Source organism: Nematolebias whitei, chromosome 17, assembly GCF_014905685.2.
Source record: "Nematolebias whitei isolate Nwh7 chromosome 17, NemWhi1, whole genome shotgun sequence".
Taxonomy (NCBI): domain Eukaryota; kingdom Metazoa; phylum Chordata; class Actinopteri; order Cyprinodontiformes; family Rivulidae; genus Nematolebias; species Nematolebias whitei.
In genome coordinates, this window is record NC_056514.1 from 18053915 (window position 1) to 18071494 (window position 17580).

Below are 17580 nucleotides of genomic sequence, written 5' to 3' on the forward strand. Positions count from 1 at the left end.
AAACCCAGATTAGAAACATTTGAAACCCAGATTAGAAACATTTGAAACCCAGATTAGAAACATTTTAAACCCTTAAAAGAACCATTTTAAACCTAGATTAGAAGCATTTAAAACCCAGATTAGAAACATTGTAAACCCATATTAGAAACATTTAAAACCCAGATTAGAAGCATTTAAAACTCAGATTAGAAACCTTTAAAACCCATATTAGAAACATTTAAAACCCAGATTAGAAACATTTAATACCTGGATTATTGAGCATGCAGTCAGGATACCAGTGAACCAATCCTTGTCCACCTCTTTCCTCAGGGGTTGGTGGCTTTCGTTCCTCAGCAGGCCTGGATACAAAATGCCACTCTGCGGGACAACATCCTGTTTGGAAAAAGCTACGATGAGCAGAAATACCGCCGCGTGTTGGACGCCTGCGCTCTAACACCGGACCTGGAAGTTCTGCCCGGAGGAGACATGACTGAGATAGGAGAGAAGGTACAAAAGTGGCGCTTTCACTGCCCTGTCCTCTGCAAAATGATCTGTTTTTGTTAATGAATATACAGTTGTGTTAAAAAGAAGCTCCTGTCTCGTTCAGTTCTAAGGTTTTACATGGCAGGACATGATTAAAAAAAAGATCTGGTATTCTTTTAAATTATTTATTTAAATCGGACGTCAGCTATAGAAAAATGTACAGCAGATTCCACCACGTCATTATTTATTAAACCAAAGCAAAGCAAAATTGAAATTATATATCTGTATGTATCTGCTGATCAAATGTATTGATCATCATCAGTGTGAGCACCTCAACAACAACAACAGAAGTTTTGTCGTCTTGCTGCTCTGGAGCAAACAAGTTAGTGTTAATGCAACGCCAAGATGGAAAGACATCTGCAATGGCCTTAAGAGAAACTACTGTTGCCGCTCATCAGTCTGGGAAGGGTCAAAGCGTGCTGCTAAATGAAGTTCATCAATCTTCAGAGAGAAAGATAATTTACAAGTAAAAAAACATTCCCAGGAGTGAAAGTTCTGGCACATCCACCCTAAGATCAGGTCAGAAAATTACGAGCTCTTTAAGAGGTTAAAGTTCATCAAAGAACAATTTGTTAATGACTGAACAAGTTTGTCTTGTTTGCAGGAGAAGACCTTTCTTTAAAAACTACAACATAATTAATATTTTTATCAATATCCATGCTCAGTAATCGCTGACAACTAATGCTTGTTTATGTTTATGTTGCAACTAAATGCACCACAGGACTTTAGTAACGATGTTCTTTAGCAGACAAGTAGTGATGTTCACCGATGATTTATAGTACCATGATGTGAAAACCAGATGCAGCAGATCAGTAGAAACCAACTGTCGAGCACAGTGGTGGGAGGGTGATGATATGTTCACAGTTTGGAGCCACAGGACCTGGGCATCTCACAGTCCGAGTCGACCACGATCTCTGGACACCAGAGGATTTTAGAGTCTAACTTAAAGTAGAAACTTCACTTTTGCCCCAATTTGGACTTAAAACATGACGTCACTCTCAGCAATAGTTTGAAAGAATGCAGTGTTCATTTTTAAATTAACTTTCTTAGTTACAAACTGAACAATTTAAAAATAGCTCCAGCTAACCTGGTGGTCAGTAGCTTTGTAGTCGGAACAGAACAGCTTCAACTCTGGATGTTGCTGGTTTCCTCACATTAACTGCTGCTTCAGGTCCTTCCATAACATCTGGATTGGATTAAGATCAGGACTTTGACTTGACCATTCCAAACATGAACTTTATTCTTCTTGAACCAAGCTTTGGTAGAACATCTTGTGTGTTGAGGGTCATTGTGTCGCTGCATGACTCACCTTCTCTTAAGATTCAGTTCATGGACAGATGTTCTGACATCTTCCTTTAGAATTCTCTGATATAATTCAGAATTCATTGTTCCATCATTGATGGCAAGTCGTCCTGGCCCAGATGCAGCAAAACAGTCCCAAACCATGATACTACCACCACCATGTTTCACAGATGGGATCAGGTTCTTATGCAGGAATGCAGTTTTACTTTCTCCAAACAGAACACTTTTCATTCAAACCAAAACGTTCTCATCCGTCCACAAAACATTCTTCCAACAGTCTTCTGTTGTGTCCACGTGATCTTTATCAAACTGCAGATGAGCAGCCATGTTCTTTTTGGAGACCAGTGGTTTCTCCTTCAACACTGCCATGAACCATTGTTGTTCAGTGTTCTCCTGATGGTGGACTCATGAACATCAACATTAATGTGAGAGAGACCTTCAGTTGTTAGAAGTTACCCTGGGGTCCTTTGTGACCTCACAGACTAATACACACCTTGTTCTTGATGTGATCTTTGTTGGTCCACCACTCCTGGGGAGGGAACAATGGTCTTGAATTCTGGTTGACTGCGGATCGGTGGAGTCCAAACTCTTCAGAGATGGTTTGTAACAATTTCCAGCCTGATGAGCATCAACAACTCTTTTTGTGAGCTCCTCAGAAATCTCCTTTGTTCCTGCCATGATCCACTTCCACAAACATGTTGAGAAGATCAGACTTTGATAGATCCTGTTCTTTAAATCAACAGGGTGTTCACTCACACCTGATCATCATCCCATCCATCCATCCATCCATCCATCCATTTTCTTTACCCGCTTATTCCATTTTGGGTCACGGGGGTCGCTGGTGCCCATGTCCAGCAATCACTGTGCGAGGGGCGGGGTACACCCTGGACGGGTCGCAAGTCCATCACAGGGACACATCGAGACAAACAACCATTGACTCTCTCACTCACAACTAGAGACAATCCAGAGTCACCAATCAACCTAACATGCATGTTTTTGGTCTGTGGGAGGAAACCGGAGTACCCGGAGAAAACCCACGCATGCACGGAGAGAACATGCAAACTACACCCAGAAAGGCCCCTGGACCGGGGTTTGAACCAGGGACCTGCTCGCTGAGAGGCAGCAGCTCTACCAGTTGCGCCACCGTGCTGCATAATAATATAATATATATAATAATATATATTCTCTCCGGTGTGAATCACATCGACATTTCTGTAAAACCAAGCAATCATGCATTGTTTGTTAAACTTTTACTGTCAAGTTGTCGACGTGGAGACTCATATTTTTATGACATGAAAAGTCTGACTTCTTACAGTTTCTCAAACCTTTTCTCTGACGGTGAACTGAAGCAAAAATGTACTAATTATCGGCAGTGATTAAAACAAACCAATGTGTTTGTCGTGCAGGGCATCAACCTGTCTGGTGGCCAGAGACAGAGGGTGAGCCTGGCTCGAGCTCTGTACAGTGATGCTGACGTCTACCTGCTGGACGACCCCCTGTCCGCAGTGGACGCTCATGTGTCCAAACACATCTTTGACAACCTTATTGGTCCTGAGGGTCTCCTGAAGGGCAAGGTGAGAAGAGAATAAACTCCACAGTTTGATCATTATTGGAATAGAATCAACAACAGGAAAGACGAACTCCTGTTCCGCTGAGCTTTTTGTTTGTAAATGTTTCGAAGAGTTAAAATCTGTGACGCTGCACTACCACCAACAGTTTTAGTACTGTGATCTCTATCGTGTTCCAGTTGAGGAAACTGAAACTTATCTTTTATTCAAGAGGAAGTCGTTAGTTTTGATCAGTTTATTGCTCAATGTTGCAAATATGAACCACAGTCTCTGATAAGAGAGTTCTTTTATTTGACAGCTTTGTGATGGGAACATGTGAAGTTAGGCCTGTACAACCCCAGTTCCAAAACAGCAGGGACTTGGTGAAAATGTTAATAAAATACAATGATTTGCTAATCTCATACACTCTCAATGGAACACGGTAAACAAAACAAATGTTTAAATTAAGAAACGGAGCCAGTTTTTAAAGAAAATAACAATAATTTAGAAATTTATTACTGCATTACATAAAAAAAAAAGTTTCTAGAGTAAGAAAAGCTGTAAAATTAAGGTGGACAAGTATGAAACGGCTGGAGGAGCATTTTGCACCTACTGAAGTGAAACGGCAACAGGTCAGTAAGAGATTCTTGAATCGCCGCCTTGTTGTGGTGGAGGAGTTTGTGTGCCTGAATGATCCTAGGAACTAAGCTGCAATTGTCCCTGGTGGGGTCTCCCAAGGCAGATTGGTCCTGAAAAATGTCAACAAAACTTGAAATTATTAATTTTTTTGCTTCCGGAGGACCCAGAAGAAGTCTACATACCTTTTTCTTTTTCAGGAAGAAATACAAAATTTGAAATGTTAATTCGGACATAATTTCTAATTTGCAAATGTCTGAAAAAGTCAGCATCCGGAAGAGAGAACCAGTCCCTTAACGTTGCAAATGAAGCAAACTTTTACAGATTTTCCAGTGTAGATTTGTCTCTTTAGTCTCCAATTTCTAAATGATATATCTGTTAGTGACGGGGGGGGGGGGGGGGGAGGCATGGTTACGATAAATTGGAGCATGAACTGAGGTCTTTGGTAGGTTACAGTGTACCTTAATTTGCTTCATATTTTCAAACAATTTAAATTAAACTGTTTATTCCACTATTTGTGGGAGATATGGGTGCAGAGAAAAGAAGAGCTGGGAGAGAACTGTTAACTCCTTTCAATGGCAATGTGGGTTTATGAGACTCAACCTTTTCTGGGTTGGGGTTGTAATAGCAAATGTATCTGGTTTATTATTATTATTTTTATTTTTTTCATATATTTGTCTTTCATTTGACCCCAGACACGCATCCTGGTGACACACGGCATCAGCTTCCTGCCTCAGGTGGACAACATTGTGGTGATGGTGGATGGTAGGGTGTCAGAGATGGGCTCATATGTGGATCTGTTGAAGCAGAATGGAGCGTTTGCCGAGTTTCTCAGGAACTACGCTCTGGAAGACTTGGTCGAAGAGGATGAGGCCACCGGTCGAGCTACACTTCCTCCTTTTTCTCAAGTCGTATAATTTCAGAGATAAACTGTTGAGCTCATTTTGTTTTTCTTACTGGCTTCACAGAAGATTTAATGGACGAAGATGAACTCTTCCCCGATGACGTCCTAAGTAATCACACAGACATGGTGGACAACGAACCTGTGATCAATGAAGCTAAGAAAAGCTTCCTGAGGTACTGGAACTCCTTAAAGAACTAAACATTACCATTTAATTAAGGTTACATAACAAAACTTTGAAGAAGTGGCCCTTTTTGTTAACTAGCATCCATTTATTGGCCACCTTCTCTAGACAGATCAGCATTCTTTCATCAGAAGGAGACGGCTCACGATGCCGCTCAGTGAGGAGACATGGCTGCAGCCAAAGGAAGCACGGGGAGCCTCAGGAGAAGAATAAACCACAGGAAATGGAGAAGCTGATCCAGGCAGAGACGGCAGAAACGGGCCGGGTCAGTCGACCTGATTAGATTTGATCCAGTGTGTGTTGGCCTGAAGTGAAGCAGGCAGCAACATGTGGCTTGTTCACCTTTAAGCTGCTAATCTTTTATTTCCATGTCGCCCAGCACCCAACATGAAAGGGCAGTAATGCTTTTGGCCCTGTGTGTGTTTTTGCTTCAAGTATCAGTTGTACAAACAATGAGCATCCTTCTGAGCACATACTCAGAGAGCTAACACATCTTGCAAGATCACAGAAGTTCATTTACAACTCTACAACAGATGATAGTTCAAAACTCATAAATACCGTATTTTCCAGCATATGTCACAGGTTTTTTTTTGCATAAATTAGCATGTCCTGCAACTTATACAGCAAAGTGACGTTTTTTTCTCTCCCATATTTATAATCCAATTTTTGACTGAGATCTGACGATTTCGTTCATTTTGACATGGAAAATATTGAACACTACCATTTTCAGCCACTAGTAGGCCCTTGACTAATATGGCAAGCTAAGTGCCTTATTAATAGGTAAACGTGGCTATTAATGAGACACTTGGCTTGCCATACCAAGCCACCGTCGTCTCGCTCTGGAACTCCTGGAGCAAACGTCAAATCAGCTACGAAATGCAGCTGATTTGACCATCAAAGTGCATTTATTAAGGAGAAGTTAGACTGAGATTTACTTTAATTTCAAGCAAACAAATAATTGATTTAAGTGTTAATCTTGTTGAAGTCCTCCCGTGCACACTCCCGCGGCCGCCATTTGGCAGCCCATCAATTTTTGGTACAACACCGGCCCACGTTTCCAGTTGTCCGTGGTGATGCATAATAGATGCGTCTTATACGGCGGTGCGACACGTATGGCGGAAAATACGGTAATTCTGTCACTAGTCCAGCCGACTTCTTTGAAGTGTTGTTAATGCTTTGATTCATTGTTTTGAGGAGGATTTCCATCAAATAAGAGACTAAATCAGTTATTTTCATAGAGTTAAGTAAGCTCAGCTGACTGGACGGTCGCTCATTAACAGGTGAAAACCAAAGTGTACGTGGAGTATGCCAAAGCAGTGGGACTGCTGCTCTCAGTGATCATCATCCTGCTGTACGGCTGCCAGAGCGCCGCCGCCATCGGAGCCAACATCTGGCTCAGCCAGTGGACCAACGACGAAGCTATGAATCGGACCGCAGAGAACGTTCACATGAGGGTGGGGGTGTACGCAGCGCTGGGCATTGCACAAGGTAAGAAACTGAACAAACGTCAGCATTTGATCTCTGTGGTGTTTAAACTACACGTTGTGCTTCTTCATCATGGTGCTGAAGTTTCTGTATTCCTGTAAAACCACAGGCCACTTGCATCCAAACTGCTTCTTAGTGGTGGTGAAATGATTTGAGTTAATTTTCCTGTCAGCTAGTCCCAAAGTTAGTTTTTAGTTGGACCGGAGAGGAGTTATCAACGGATTAAAAAAGACCAGCATTTCATCTGAAGATCATCACGTATTTTATTTTTTGATGTTTTTTTTTTTTTTGTCAGCTCACTGCACGGAGAAACCAGTGGTTTCCTTTCCTAATGTCATTCCTTTGTTAGTGAACTACTTTCATCTCCATGCTGTCCTTGTCTACATGGTAAAACAACGAAAACTTTCCTTTTTCCAATCTCTATTTTTGTTCTTTTCTCCTGTGGTTTAACCCCTTCACAGGTGTCCTGGTCATGATCTCTTCCTTCACTCTAGCCATGGGGAACATTGGTGCAGCCAGGAAGCTGCACTTTAACCTGCTTGCCAACAAACTTCACACGCCCCAGTCTTTCTTTGACACCACACCTATAGGACGCATCATCAACCGCTTCTCCAAGGACATCTACGTCATAGACGAGGCGCTGCCGTCCACTGTGCTCATGTTCCTGGGCACCTTCTTCCTTTCTCTCTCCACCATGATAGTTATCATTAGCAGCACGCCCTTTTTTGCTATTGTCATTGTGCCCCTGACTGCCATATACATCTTTGTCCAGGTACTTGTGAGCGGTCATTACTTTATTCTCTGTGCCAAACGATCCTCTACGGTTTTCTTTCCTCTGCAAATGTTTGACTCTTGCTCTCCCTGGAGTGGCATGCAGCATGCATGTTCGGTGCAGCAAACTTGGTAACCTTCTCCTTTTGGCTTTTGCCTCCCTCAGCCTGGGATGTCTGTGATGAACTGCTGCTGTGTTTCGACTCCTTTTTTTACTCCTGATTTTCCTTTGCTCTCTCCACAGCCAAAATACTCCCTGTCCTGCCTGCAGCATATTTCCACACCTCTCACACACATTCCTAAAGACATGCATGGTTGTCGAGTTGTGCAACACACTCCCAATATCTAGAAAACGCGCTCAGTGGTGCCATACTGTTTAAAAAGAATAGTTTTTGAGTGACTCATAACCTCCCTCTAGTGGTGCACCAGCGCTATTACAACTCAGCATGACATTTCATTTTCACTGAAGTCCAGTTTCAGGAGGTCTGGACTTCTTGTGGCAATAATAAGCTCCAGCTGTTGGTCCTGTCACTGCTGTTGTGTTGTGTATTTCTCCTGCGTGGGAGAAATATTATCATATAGGATCATAAAATATTTTAGTCCTCAGGTGGAATAAGAGGAGGATTTTTTGATCAAGGGATCGACTGAGTTTATCTGTTTTTAATTATTAAGAACCATTTTAAAGTTTACAGTTGGATTTATTACTAGTTAAACAATAAATTATGTATTTTCCCTGTAAAAGGAGTATGATATATAAACCAATCAGATCAAACAGGTTTATTGTCAGTTTGAGGGTTAATGTTGCAGAAAAAGCTCAGAACTCCAGTTTAGGGTTAAAACTGCAACAGTTCATGAAATATGAATTCTCTGCAGCTCCTCAGCACGAAGCTGACCTAAAGCTAACCACAAGAAGCATTTTGGTTTTTTCCCCAATGTGCAGCTGAAATGAGAGACTGGATCAATAGTTGTGACTGATTGTCACATCTGAGTCGGTGGTAAATGTTTTACAACACAAACACACACACTCTGATTCTTACATTATACTAGAGGTTTTATTTGACCATTTTTACAATTAATTATTTTCTTATTATTCAATTTATTTTCAGTTCATTTTTCACGTTTTGTTTTGTAACTTAAAGATCAATTGGCTCATTTAGAAATGGGGTTCTGAACAGTCAATATCTTACCTGTCGTTGATGGCTCTGTGAATCTTCTCAGTTTGGTGAAAAGAGGTTTTTTATTTATTTTTTTGACAGCTGTAGCAGCTTAACTGTAGCACTTTCAGTACAGTTTGCGTCTGTTCTGGTCAGAATTTAAACATATTTCTGCTGAAAATCTCATTTAATGCTAAATTAAAAACGATAATTTAAAAGCATTTGAAATTTTTTTTGACCGAAATTGTTTTCCAATGGAAGTTAAAGACCGAGCCGTAACTAGCTCGTCAATATGGTCTGAATAGACTGCAGCAAAAAAAGCACCGATTTTTAATGTAAAATAAAATTTCTTCTAAGAAGAAATAATGATTTATGAAAGTGTATTTGTATGACCCACTTTAAAATTGTAACCGTTAAGTTTTAAGAGACAATAATCCTCTTGGGTCTTGGCCCACGTGGGCTAGCTGTTATCTTGTCTGTACTATCGGACCTAGACTCTGTTTCTCCAGAGGATGTTTAAAGATACATCTACAACAGGTAAGATACTAGATCTTCACTTCTTTTCCACAGAACCATTATTAGAAATTGCAGGAAGATCCCTCAGATGTATTTGTTGCTGTTTATACATTAAAAGGTCATTTTTGAAATCATGTCAGGTAGTTATCAGTAGTCTGCACCAATCCAGTGCCCTCGTTTTCAATTCAGTTTATTTATGAAGCACCAAGTCCCAACAGAAGTTGTCTCAAGGCACTGAACAGAAACATTCTCATACTTTATAAAAGACAATTAGTAAAGTTATCTAAGTAAGAAAGCAGCAGAATGTGCTGAATCGTCACTTCATCACCGTCTCCCATCCTGAGCAAGCACAAAGGAGACGGTGGAAAGAAAAAACTCCCCTTTAACAGGAAGAACCCTCCAGCAGAACCAGAACTCAGTCGTGTCTTGGTAATGTGTAGAGTTTTATATATTGTTTTGTTGAAAAATGTTCCTGAAAGAGATATGGTCTTGAAGGCTCTGGAGTCTCTGCTGGACATTTCTGCGTTAATGTTGCCATCACAGAACCGAACATACGTTCTATCAAGAACACTGATACAACTCACACCACCACAAAGCTGGGGATTTGGGCTCTTCACAAAAACGAGATAATGTTTGTTTGATTACAGCCTGAGCTTCCACTGTTTGTCTACCAGTGAGTGCAGAGAGGTGCATGTTGCCTCTGGACGAGGATAACGGGCTTCTTTTTTTCTTCTTCTCCAAGTGCCGAAGTCTGAATTCATATTTGTTAACAGTGTTTTTTTTTTTTTTTAGCTAACAATTGTTTTTCTAAGTTTCATGTTCATACAATCAGCTGCTTCTGAATGATAGTTCTTGATAGAGCCCGGCCAATATAAGATAAGATAGAGATAAGAACTTTATTGATCCCGCAGGAAATTGTTGTGCCAGAGTTTCAGTACAAAGGAACATACACAAAGAATCACACAAGATATAAAAACTAACAGAGAATATAAAAATACCAACAATTAAGTTCTAAAGCAGGTGCAGACAGAAACATTAAAGTGTTTATTGTAGGACAGGAATAATTTTATTGTCCTATTTGCAGAAAGGGGGAGGAGTTTAAAAGTTTGATAGCCACGGGGAGGAAGGACTTCCTGTGTTGTTCTGTGGAGCACCTCGATGGTCTCAGTCTACGACTGAAGGTGCTGTGGTAAGAGTCCAGGGTGTCGTGCAGGGGGTGTGACATGTTCAGGACCTGGAGCAGGTTCCTCAGCATCCTCTGCTCAGACACCTGTCAGAGACTGCAGGTCCACTCCCAGAACTGAGCCCGCTCTATATATCGGTAGGGACAATATTTTAGGCCGATACAGGGTTTAGGGACGTTGTACCGGTGACAATTGTCCCATTACGTGCCGATTTAAACACTGGGAACGAGCCGTGTCCTTCCTTGCACAAGGAGTAACTATAATGTAGCAGAGGATGCATGAAGACTATTTTCAGGGAAAGGCGTTTCTTTGTTTAATTTATATTTTTGTAACACGATAACTTTATGGTGAATAGTGGAGGATAGAGAATGTGAACGCACATTAGGAAAACTTGTTTCAAGACTTTCAAGTGTTAAAACAGGTTTCAGCCAATTAGATGGATAGATTTTCCTCATCGGCCGGGCTCTAGTTCTTGACAGTGGTTCAGATATCAGGGTGTCATGTTGACTCTTTCTCCCTGCTCTTTCATGGACTGCAGTTCTTTGGTATTCAGTTAATCTTTAAAAAAAAAAAATACATCACTGAAAGAGAACTTTGCAAACTTGTTATGCTCTTAATTTGAGGAACTCTGGTTTTAAACATTTAAAAAAATATCTGTCACACACTTGGTGACAAACTGGACATTCATTGCTTCTCTTCGCTAATTAAATATTTGGAATGCAAAAAAGCCCAAACATGATTTATATCATACGGATGGGCTTTTAAAGCAAAATTATTTTCCTAAAATTCTGGGCAATATGTAATGAACAAATAGCAAAAGTGATATTCTTGAAGTAGTAAGAGTCTTGGGATACTTTTGCAGGAGAACATGGTGTTGCTTCGTGAGACCATGATCCTGTAAAAAGTAAACGCTAGACTGATGAAAGCCATGGTGACGTTTATTCAGTGATCTCTAAACCTTAAAGTGCAAACAACAATCTACAACTAGAGATCTGGGAAAACCCTGCTTTGTCTTATTTTCAGCTCCTCAGGTGAAAATGGATGGAGGCTGTTGTTTCTTTGGTCTGTAGGAACAGATGTGATCCGTTTAACACGCATGTTGTTGTTGTCACACTTGACCCCCTCCCCTTCTCGCAGGTGTGCTGATTTTGGTTAACTGCCTGTTGTGCCGGGCCTACAGTATGCTGCGGGCAGCCAAGCTCACACACCACAACATGCTGCAGGGGGTCCTGCAAGCTCCACAAGCCTTCTTCGAGAGCACCCCGACTGGGCGGTTACTAAACCGCTTCAGCAAAGACGTGGATGCTATAGACACCTACATCCCTGACAATATTGACATATGGATGCGCACTTTCTGGTACACACTGAATGTGCTGCTCATATGCTCTGCCCTCACCCCAATGCTCCTCATAGTCATAGCCCCGTTAATGGTGTTCTATTGGTGGGTTCAGGTAAATAGGAAACAAGTATGCTAACTCATTAATGCAACATGCATGGCTGTGAGTGAGTGTGCTAGTAGACTGTTGCATGTGTTTAAAGCAGTAATCAAGCTATGCTACTAGAGTGTGATCTGAGTCTTTTAGCTTGTCTGGTAGAGTGCTGGTCAGCTGTGGAGTTAAAGTAGTCCATTTGTGAGTGGCGAGCTCTAGTTAGCTGGACCTCTTGATTCAGCTTCCTATAAAATTACTGTATTTTCCGGTGTATAAGTCAGTTTTTTGCATATATTTGTCAGTGCTGCGACTTGTACACCGAAGCGACTTATAAACACTTTTTTTTTTTTTCCATATAACGCAATTTTTGACTTTAAGTGTTAATCTTAAATTTCAAAGAAATGCAACTGCGAGTCCTCCCGTTCGCACCCGCTCCACTCAGCTGGTGCAGGCGGAGGAACACCGGAGAGCTAGTGGCTCCAGCCGCATGGGATGGATGGAAGACGCGCTGCCATGGCGAAATGAAGCCGTGTCAGCAGTGACGCATAATAAATGCGACTTGTACGTCAAAGCGACTTAAATGTTTTTTCCTCTTCGTGATGCTTTTTAAAAAAATTTTTATGAGACTTATACGCTGGAAAATACGGTAGATATTTGAGGTTCTACTGGGCAACGAATCATTGAACTTGGATTAGCAGATAAAATGGATGCAATTGACATTTTTGAATTTGATTTCAGTGAGTTGTATAGAGCAGAACTTTTTCACAAGCAGAAATTGTTACACTGATCTAAAAATCTGAATGCTCCAAAAATTTGACACAAACACCTGTTGATTTTTTTTTTCATGCTTAAGGGTTGTTGTCATCTGCAACAGGATCTGCTCAATCACAAGTTTCCACAGTTCTGTCATGTAGGCTTCTTGTAGTTAGTTTGTCCGTTATCACATCGTGGCTTCTTTAATGTTGCCAGATTTTTTTCTAAGCAAATATTTTTGCATTAAGTTTCACATGGGTGAGTTAAATTAGTAGAGGTGAATATTTCTGCCACAGGTGCTGCTCAATGAATCTGTTGTGGCAGTAAAAACATCACATTTGCTGTTTTTATTTATTTATTGTGTGTGCTCTAATTTTATTGATTATGCGACAATTTCCAAATCAAGATTAACTTTTGTAAAATACTTTTTCACACAGTCTGTCATGTCCACTGAGAGGCGTGGCTTTCATTAGTGGGCGTGGTTTGTGTCTGTTATGGGCCAGCTTGACACAGCTGACAGGTTTGGGTAAATGACCTGAAAAGGAAAGCGAGGCCCACTCCTGTTGGATTGGGTGGACAGCTATGGACTAGAACTTGGAGATATTGTTGAATAGTGACAGATCACTTTGAGGATCTTTCTAAATGCAGAAGCAGAGCTTGAAGTCTGGATAAAATTCACCCTGAGATATTGAGGACTCGCCTCTTTGAGAGTTTTAGGACTGTATTTTTCAGATGGTTTGATTTTATAGCTTTCCAGAACACGAGTTCTAGTCCAGATTACTGCAGAATGTGCCGCCAACATGAGAGTAATTTACTCCAAATCTTTGGTCAAGGTTCTCCACCGGAAAATGGTGCCAAGAAAAAGGTTTTGAAGAAGCAGCTGAGCTAACTGGTAAAGTTCTTGATTAACTGGTCCATCAATGTTTCAGTCCTCACCTAAATGACTCGGATAGGACTAAAAGAATAGAATCATCGATACAAGCGGATGAAGTGAGACTATTTTTTTTTTTTGTAGCGTAGCTAACCTCAGTCTTACTGATGAGCTGAGAAGCTTGATCATTGGGGAGGAGCTCAAAATCGAGTTCTGTTGCTCCCCCATTGAGAACGGTCAACTCAGATGGTTTGAGCATCTTATTAGCTGCCTCTTACAAGCTTACCTTTGGAGGTTTTCCTGCCATGTCCCACTAAGTGAAGAACTTGAGCCAACTGGTTTAGCTCCTGGTTTCCTGGTCCAACTGCGTTCTAACTCTGGGCCATGATCATGACGTAGGGCTGGACGATATGGCCAAAACTTTCATCACGATATTTTTCTTAATTTCGGTCGATAACGATATAATTCGATATCGATATAAACAATATAAAAGCCTCACTAAAACTGTACAAATAAATTAATGTTCCCCTTTTATTTGTATTTAACCTTCAAAAAAAAAAATTAAATCACCATCAAATAAACATAAAAGTCAGCTTTGTCAATATTAATAGTTTTAACTTTAAACAACAACATAACCCATGTTGGGTTTCTCTTTTGCTACAGCTGGGGTGTTTCAGGGACACGTTGGCTCAGACTTTTATTGTGCTTCATCTTCTGACTCTCAGCAGATTTTATCAAGTGGAACAAGTTCGATGTGTTCCCACCGCTCCGTCACATTTTGCAGCACACAGACTGAAACCTGCATTTTACCGGATCTTAGAAAGCCGAACCACTTCCACACCGGCTAATTGGTCTTTCCTCTCTTCTCAGTGATGTCGTCTTCTTTCTCTTCGCTTGTGAAAGCTTGTTCAATCACATTCTGACGGTCATGGGAACTCATTTTGAAGCAAAAACTCAACGCGTGTTGTAGCTGACTCCTTCGAGCTGCGGTGTACGTCACCACGCACTTACGTAGTTGTGTCACGGCTTCTTCTGTTCGGGCGAGTTGAAACTGAAGCGGCCGCTTCAACCCGAACAGACAAAGAAATGCGTCGGCGAAACGCTGTAATCATATCGAAATATCAAAAATGTGCTTCAAACCCATATCACTGTTGGTGAATAAAATTATATCGTGATATATATCGATATTGAATTATTGCCCAGCTCTATCATGATGGTTCAGAAGAATGAGATCTTGCATATAAATGGTTAAAGTGCGTTTCCTTCATGTGGCTGGCCTCAGCCTCAGATATAAAGTGAGAACATTGTCATCTGGTAGGAGCTCAGAGTTGTGAGACGCTACAAAAGAAATGGTCAAACGAGGTTTGAGCATCCTGCTTGCCTTCATTTGGAGACTTTCTGCCAGAGGGACCGTGTTTTAATTTCTAGCCTGTTAACTCAATGGGAGCTCCATGGATGAGATGTTTGAGTTTCCCTCCTGACTGTGGTGAAGCTGTTGAAAATGGGTTGGTGGATGAATAGAAGGACAGGCAGTCAGTGAGAACAACACAATCTTTTTTTGTGAATTTTTTTTAAGTCGACTTTGTTTTCAAACCAGATTGACGTTAACATCTCGACTGGGCAGCTATTTTTGAAGGATTTGCTTGTTTTCCATAATGGTGATTCCAACTGAACTACCAAAGGAATAAAATCAGATGTACTAACACAAAGTTGTTTTTTTTTAATCCCGCTGCTTTGTTTTGGCATCCGCCCTGCTTTTTTGCTGCATGCTGTCTTTGCTTTCACTTTACTGATTTGGTTTGGCTAATGCAAACGGATCGGAACAACATGAGAACAAACTTGGTTCTGTGTTTGTAAGCTTCTAACAATTTCATCTAATTGTCTTTATTCGACAATAAATGTGATTTTTGACAGTGTACAGTACGTGCAATGATAAACAAAACACCAGCAGTTAAAACTCCATTGGAACAGCGAAGGTAAATTTGCAGCGTTACAATCTGGCGACTTGATTCAAGCGCTTGCACACAGAACAGAGTGCACAGCATTCCTGCAGTTGGAGCTGGAGAGCTGATGTAGAACTGGGAACATTACTGGCATCTGTTCAACAATGTGAAAAATTGGAGTATCCAGTGACCCTGCGGGTGTTTTGTTCACAAAGGCTTCCTTTATTACTCTGTGTGTGCGGATGTGTATGCATGTGGGTTTGTCTATGCACAACCTTTTTGACATTTCTGAACATGTGCCAAGTATCATCAGGTTGTAATGCTGTGTTTGTTTTTCTTCCTCTCAATGCCTGTAGAGATTTTATGTTGCCACGTCTCGGCAGCTTAAGCGTCTGGAGTCGGTCAGCCGCTCTCCCATATACTCCCATTTCTCTGAGACCGTCACTGGCGCTAGTGTAATCCGAGCCTATAGCAGACACGCTGCCTTTGTTCTGATGAGTGATATAAAAGTGGATGAGAACCAAAAGAGTTACTACCCTGGTATAGTGTCCAACAGGTAAGGGTCCTGCCTCAGCTCAGCTGAACAGCAGCTCTTTGTTGCACTTTTCTTAAGAAACAAGACTCCTTTAGTCACAGGTTCTTGTAAATGAGTCCCCGAGGCTCAATGGGATTAACCTGTATAAATAAAGGTTGAATGAACAGGTGTCACAGAAGACCCAAGTAGGATGTTCAGTCCTCAGGATTTTTGGGACAACTCCAAAGCATAGTTAAATCTAAGTTAACACCCAGATCCATTAGGTCCAGGACCCCAGTGTGACCATAGTTTCAAAGCAGAATGCCATCATCGTACCAACTGACCACCCTCAATGTTTTTAGAAGACTTAAGCAAATCTGACATTTCATCCCAGAAACTTTTTTTTTTTTTTACGTTGGCCAAACAGACACAGGGCTGTAGAATATAGAACACAGTTTTGGTGCTGGGCAGGTTTACAGATGACCAGGCACGTTCCCCATGGACTTTTGCTGTTTACAGACATTTTGATCTATTGTGAGAGTAGGGAGCAGGTGGAAGAGAGCCATGAGAGGTGGTGGTATGCCTTAAAGAGAAGAGGGATGAACGTCAGTTGAATCAAGGCAGACTACATCAACCATCCAAAGCAACAGGCAGAACGCAGGAGAGGTGAAGGAGAGCGTGTGTAGGGCGGAGTGGATGGTGAGTGTCGGGGCTGATTTGTGACGAGGTCAGCTACAAGCGATGGGGAAAATTTACAAGATGGTAGTTAGAGATGCGATGTTTGGTTTGGACAGTGGGATTTATAAAATGTCGGACTGCATCAAGCAGCTCATTTTAGACGGATCAAATATTCCTCAAAATCATAATTATAAAAGGGCAAAAAGATGAAGGCGCCCATAGTCTATCCAGGTTATACAACAGAAAGACAAGATGGTATTATCTTTTTGCAGCAGGGACAACCTGAAGACCTGAAGATGTTATCATTTTCATTGCGTCACTAAAGTGGAGAGTATACAAATATATATCAGAGGGGCAGCTCAGCTTGAGTGGTTTGGAGATGCTGTTAGTGTCTGAGATGTTTGGACACAAAGAATGTTGAATGTAAAGCTGTCAGGTAGGAGGAAATGAGGAAGACTAGAGAAGGTTTCTAAACGTAGAGGAGGGTATGCAGACGGTTGGTGTGACAGAGGATGTTGGGGATGGGGTGAAACTGAGGCAGGTTAGTCGACCCCGAAATGGAGCTGCCAAAAAGACAACCAACAATAGATTATCAGTCTGTTTGACCACTATATTGTAGTATTATGTTACATATTATCAATCCGTCTTCTAGATGTGATGAACATCTTTGCATCCACACTCCTCTTACACTTTTACAGCAAACCCTCACAGTTGTGTAGCAAAATAAACCATCATTCTTTAGCATATAATTAGCAGAAATTGAGTTCCTCACATCATGTTCTAACTGGAAGCCTGCTGTCATCCAGGTGGCTCGGGGTGCGTATCGAGTTCATCGGGAACTGCATTGTGTTGTTCGCTGCTCTGTTCGCTGTAATAGGAAAGAAAAGCCTCAACCCTGGCCTTGTGGGTCTGTCGGTGTCATACGCTCTCCAGGTAACACACACACACAAGCTGCTTCACAAATACATTCAGGTCCAGTACTATATTATGACACTGGTATTGTTGTAACAGGTGACCATGTCTCTGAACTGGATGGTGCGGATGACATCAGACCTGGAGAGCAACATCGTAGCAGTGGAGAGAGTGAAGGAGTACTCGGAGACCAAGACAGAGGTACTTTGAAGCCCATGCTGCGAGTTCACACATGCAGAAACTTTTAGTGTTTGTTGTCCTTCGTGGAGTGAAGAGG

General features: G+C 41.4%; 1 protein-coding gene across 1 annotated transcript in view; it reads left to right on the forward strand.

The window, feature by feature from the left end:
* The window catches only part of abcc3 (ATP-binding cassette, sub-family C (CFTR/MRP), member 3), a 75169-nt gene that overhangs the window by 51682 nt on the left and 5907 nt on the right, over positions 1-17580 (forward strand). The window contains exons 17-26 of the mRNA XM_037691318.1: positions 310-486; positions 3231-3398; positions 4703-4886; positions 4976-5084; positions 5201-5357; positions 6373-6580; positions 7039-7349; positions 15556-15755; positions 17198-17324; positions 17403-17504. Coding sequence (XP_037547246.1) covers positions 310-486; positions 3231-3398; positions 4703-4886; positions 4976-5084; positions 5201-5357; positions 6373-6580; positions 7039-7349; positions 15556-15755; positions 17198-17324; positions 17403-17504 — 1743 coding nt within the window. The remainder of the gene's footprint in view (positions 1-309; positions 487-3230; positions 3399-4702; positions 4887-4975; positions 5085-5200; positions 5358-6372; positions 6581-7038; positions 7350-15555; positions 15756-17197; positions 17325-17402; positions 17505-17580) is intronic.